Source organism: Leptonychotes weddellii, unplaced genomic scaffold (genome assembly GCF_054177405.1).
Source record: "Leptonychotes weddellii isolate Sample4059 unplaced genomic scaffold, ASM5417740v2 HiC_scaffold_16590, whole genome shotgun sequence".
In the NCBI taxonomy this organism is placed as follows: Eukaryota; Metazoa; Chordata; class Mammalia; order Carnivora; family Phocidae; genus Leptonychotes; species Leptonychotes weddellii.
Genome location: NW_027748735.1, coordinates 1 through 4,445, shown reverse-complemented (window position 1 = coordinate 4,445; position 4,445 = coordinate 1). Strand labels below are relative to the sequence as shown.

At 40.5% G+C, this 4,445-nt stretch overlaps 1 protein-coding gene across 1 annotated transcript; it reads left to right on the top strand.

The window, feature by feature from the left end:
• Positions 1-6: 6 nt before the first annotated feature.
• On the top strand, positions 7-4,442 carry LOC145718498 (protocadherin beta-11-like; the record flags this gene model as incomplete). Its single annotated transcript, XM_081809996.1, has 1 exon — positions 7-4,442. A coding segment is annotated over exon 1 (1,368 nt), but the record flags the coding sequence as incomplete, so codon positions are not given.
• Between the last annotated feature and the right edge of the window lie 3 nt (positions 4,443-4,445).

Sequence of the window (4,445 nt, the reverse complement as noted above, 5' to 3'; positions counted from 1 at the left end):
TTCGTGGCGGTGCGGCTGGGCAGGAGGAGCCGGGCGGCGTCGGGGGGCGGCTGCTCGGTGCCCGAGGGCCCCTTTGCGGGCCACCTGGTGGACGTCAGCGGCGCGGGGACCCTGTCGCACAGCTACCAGTACGAGGTGTGTCTGACGGGAGACTCAGGGACCAATGAATTCAAATTCCTCAAGCCCATTATCCCCAATATCCAGGCACAGAGCTCTGGGAGGAATAGTGAAGAAAAGCCCACCTTTCGAAATAGCTCTGGATTTAATTTTCAGTAAGAATTCTTTTTTTTTTCTTTAAGTGTTGTACTCATATCTATATTAGTTTAGTTTTAAAACTCCTAGTTGTTATGCAGTTTCAAGCCTAATTTTAAGTGCTATATATGTTTTACAATGTTATTTCATCCTTTTTGCATTAATCAATAGGTAGCTTTAATTAGCACCCTTTTCTAAATAATAGTTTTAAGGTTTAACCATTTCAAAATGTGCAAGGATTTAGTTATTATTTCTTATCTAGAGAACAAATTTTTATTTTCTCAGACTAATCTCTTGATCCTAATCACCTTGTACTTCCTTCATGTAAGAAGACATACCTGCACTTCTGACCTTATCTAACATTCTATTTAATCATATATTTAAAAACCATGTCATCTAGCATTTAAAAATAAATATTTCTCTATTACTCTGCTCACGACACAATGAGATCATCTTGTGAGTGATATTGGACTCACAAGATACCTTGTAGTCATATTGTTATTTCATTTCCCTTAAATACACTACTGTTACCTTTTTCTAGTGTGCACTTTTGCTGACATATGTAAAAATAGGTCATGTCTTACAATTCCAAGAAAATGTAATAATCTGCATGAAAATGAAAATAAAAACATTTTGAAAATTTTTGTTGGAATATTGGTGGACTGTTGGAAAGATAATCACTTTTCATTTCATTTTGTAAATTTATTTTAGTTGTTAGGAAAATTTAAAATCAAGATGAACTAAAAGTCACGAAGAAAAACAATAAATTCTTCAATCTCCAGGCCCCTCCTACAGAGTAGTTTCTCTAGAATTGCTCTCAGTATTTCTTTTTTAAAATTTTTTTTTGAAGATTTTATTTATTTATTTGACAGAGACACAGTGAGAGAGAGGGAACACAAGCAGGGGCAGTGGGAGAGGCAGGGTTCCCCCTGAGCAGGGAGCCCGATGAGATGTGGGTCTTGATCCCAGGACTCGATCCCAGGACTCGATGCCAAGACTCCGGGGTCATGACCTGAGCCAAAGGCAGTTGCTTAACCAACTGAGCCACCCAGGTGCCCCTGCACTCAACTCTGCCTAAGGCCTCCAAAACTAGGGATAGTCCCATTTAATTTCTCCAAAGAACTAACTTCCCATTCTCTGCCTCTGAGATACTTTCCTATCTATGTAGGATGATGAGAGGATCAGAGTATCCAACTCTCCCATTTACATACTGTCACCTGATAACTTCTTTTTTAGTCCTTAACTGACACTTGGCTCTTCTAAATCTTGTACCTAAATGGGATATTATAGAAAAAACCCACTAGTTTTGTGTGAATATCTCCAATGCAGGAACTTTACTTTAGATGTTTCTTGGAACTGCTAACTCAATTGCTCTTTCTTCTAATTTCTGTCATCAAAATTATGGGTGTTCACCTGTGCATTCTTAGTCTGAGTTCATACCACTTTAGGGTTTTTTTTCTGTCATTTTAGTGAGTATTTTAAAAGGAAGGAGGATAACTGAGTGTAGTCAACCTACCTACTTTTCAGTTTCTACCCTTTTGTAGTAATCAATTTTTCAATAATGTGTCTTACATTTTAAAAAATGTAATTTAAACTTACCATTTTTAAATGTAAATTTTTAGAAACCTCCTTGATCCATTCTTGAGAGCTTCTAGGATCAACTTCAAACAATTTCTCTCAACCTTGCACTTTGGCTAGGACTCAAACCACCCAAAGCTTAAAAGGTGGTCCCAGACAGTTTTAAAACAAAGCAAAGTCCAAAGATTGGTCTTCAGATTCTGAGACTAAAATCTCCACCTATAATTATATACCTCTATACCTTTTGAAATGATTGCTTCAAAAGCAGATCTATGATCTTAATTGTCTAATCAGAGTAAAACTAAGTTGTTGCTCTATGATTGGGAAAGAGAATTTCTCTCTTTTGGGGTTGAAAGAGAAAACAGGTGACCATTGTTGTAGCTGAATAAATCTTGTGAACCTGAGGGAAGGTGGTTTTAGGAGTAAGCCTGCTTTAAATGAAAGTAACATGTTTGTGTTTGTGTACTTATTAAATACTTTGTGTAAATTATGAGAAACTAGAACTAAATTATGACTTTACCTAATGTGTTCCACCCCAGTATTTTACTTCATTTTCTCCCAGTTCACAGCTGAGTGCTGTGAAGGAAATCTACAGAGGTGACTTCTCGCCCTGTAACAACTATCTATTTGTGTTTCATCTCACGATTTACCCAATTCATATCCTCTGAGGGGAATCCCAAAGTGACTCGTGTATACTTTCCCTTTCCATTACAACCAAAAGAAGGCCAAGTAGTGATGCAATCTTGTTTCAGGTTTTCAATTTTCTCAGAAAGATTAGAAACTCCTGGGAGCCAGGAATCATATCTTGTATTTAAAACAATACTAACAGCATCAGGAACTTTAAAGAGTATAAAACAGTTCTTATGGAAGATAGAATATATTTGTAGTCACTTAAACAAAATTAGTAAAACAACATTTGTTTCTGAAGGACATTGATATTAATGGAATTTAGGTAGCTTTCACCTAACTGAAAATCTCTAGAGACGCATGGTGGCGCTGCAGGATAACATCGCGGGGGTAAAAAAAAAACTACACTGGATGATGTTCAGGACACTGTTACCCAGTGCGCACAGAGCAGTGGGAAGACAGAAAGAACGCGCCTTCAAGGGGCGAACTACAAGCTACTCAATAGGGTTAAAAGCCATAGGCCTCGGAAGATTTGGTGGACATTATCAGAGGCACGTTTCCCAGAACTGCGAAGAAAAGCTGAAGTGATTCTGCAGGAAGCTTTCCCTCAAAGAACTATGGAGAACGGAAGGGCAGACACTCTGCAGATAAGGCAAGTCCTGCTCCTTTTTGTTTTGCTAGGAATGTCTCAGGCGGGTTCTGAGTCTGGGCGCTTTTCGGTGGCAGAGGAAATGCAGAGTGGGAGCTTTGTAGGCAATTTGGCAAAGGACCTGGGACTAGAAATGGGTGAGCTGTTCTCAAGGGGGGCTCAGGTGGTCTCTAATGATAACAAAAGGCGTTTGCAGCTGGACATAAACACTGGAGATTTGCTCTTAAGCGAATCACTAGACAGGGAGGAGCTCTGTGGCTCCACGGAGCCCTGTGTGTTGCATTTCCAGGTATTAATGAAAAACCCTTTGCAGTTTTTACGGATTGAGCTCCAGGTCAGGGATATAAATGACCACTCTCCTGTCTTCTTAGAAAAAGAAATGCTCCTAGAAATCCCAGAGAATAGTCCTGTTGGTGCTGTGTTCTTACTAGAAAGTGCGAAGGATTTAGATGTAGGAATCAACGCTCTAAAGAACTACACAATAAGCCCCAACTCTTATTTCCACATTAAAATGAGAGTCAATCCAGACAATAGGAAATATCCGGAGTTGGTTCTGGACAAGGCACTGGATTATGAAGAGCAGTCCGAGTTCAGTTTCATCCTCACTGCTCTGGATGGCGGGTCTCCCGCCAGGTCCGGGACTGCCTCGGTTCGGGTGGTGGTTGTGGACATTAATGACAATTCCCCTGAGTTTGAGCAGCCATTTTATGAGGTGAAGATTCCAGAGAATAGCATATTGGGCTTAATCATTCTCACCGTTTCCGCTTGGGATTTAGACTCAGGAAAAAATGGAGAAGTATCATATTCTTTTTCCCATGCCTCAGAAGATATTCGCAAGACATTTGAAATTAATCAAAAGTCCGGAGAAATCAGTTTAACGGCATCCATGGATTTTGAAACAATTGAATCATACTCAATAATCATTCAAGCCACAGATGGGGGAGGCCTCTTTGGAAAATCAACAGTCAGAATTCAGGTGATGGATGTGAATGACAATGCTCCTGAAATTGCCGTGTCATCAATTACCAGTCCAATACCAGAAAATTTGCCTGAGACTGTGGTTATGGTTTTTAGCATACGAGACAGAGACTCTGGGGACAATGGGAGGATGATTTGTTCTATCCAAGAAAACCTCCCTTTCATACTAAAATCTTCTCTTGAGAATTACTACACACTGGAAACGGAGAGAATGCTGGACAGAGAGAGCCAGGCCGAGTACAACATCACCATCACCGTCACTGACCTGGGGACGCCCAGGCTGAAAACCCAGCACCACCTAACGGTGACGGTGTCCGACGTCAACGACAACGCCCCGGCCTTCAGCCAAAGCGCCTACACC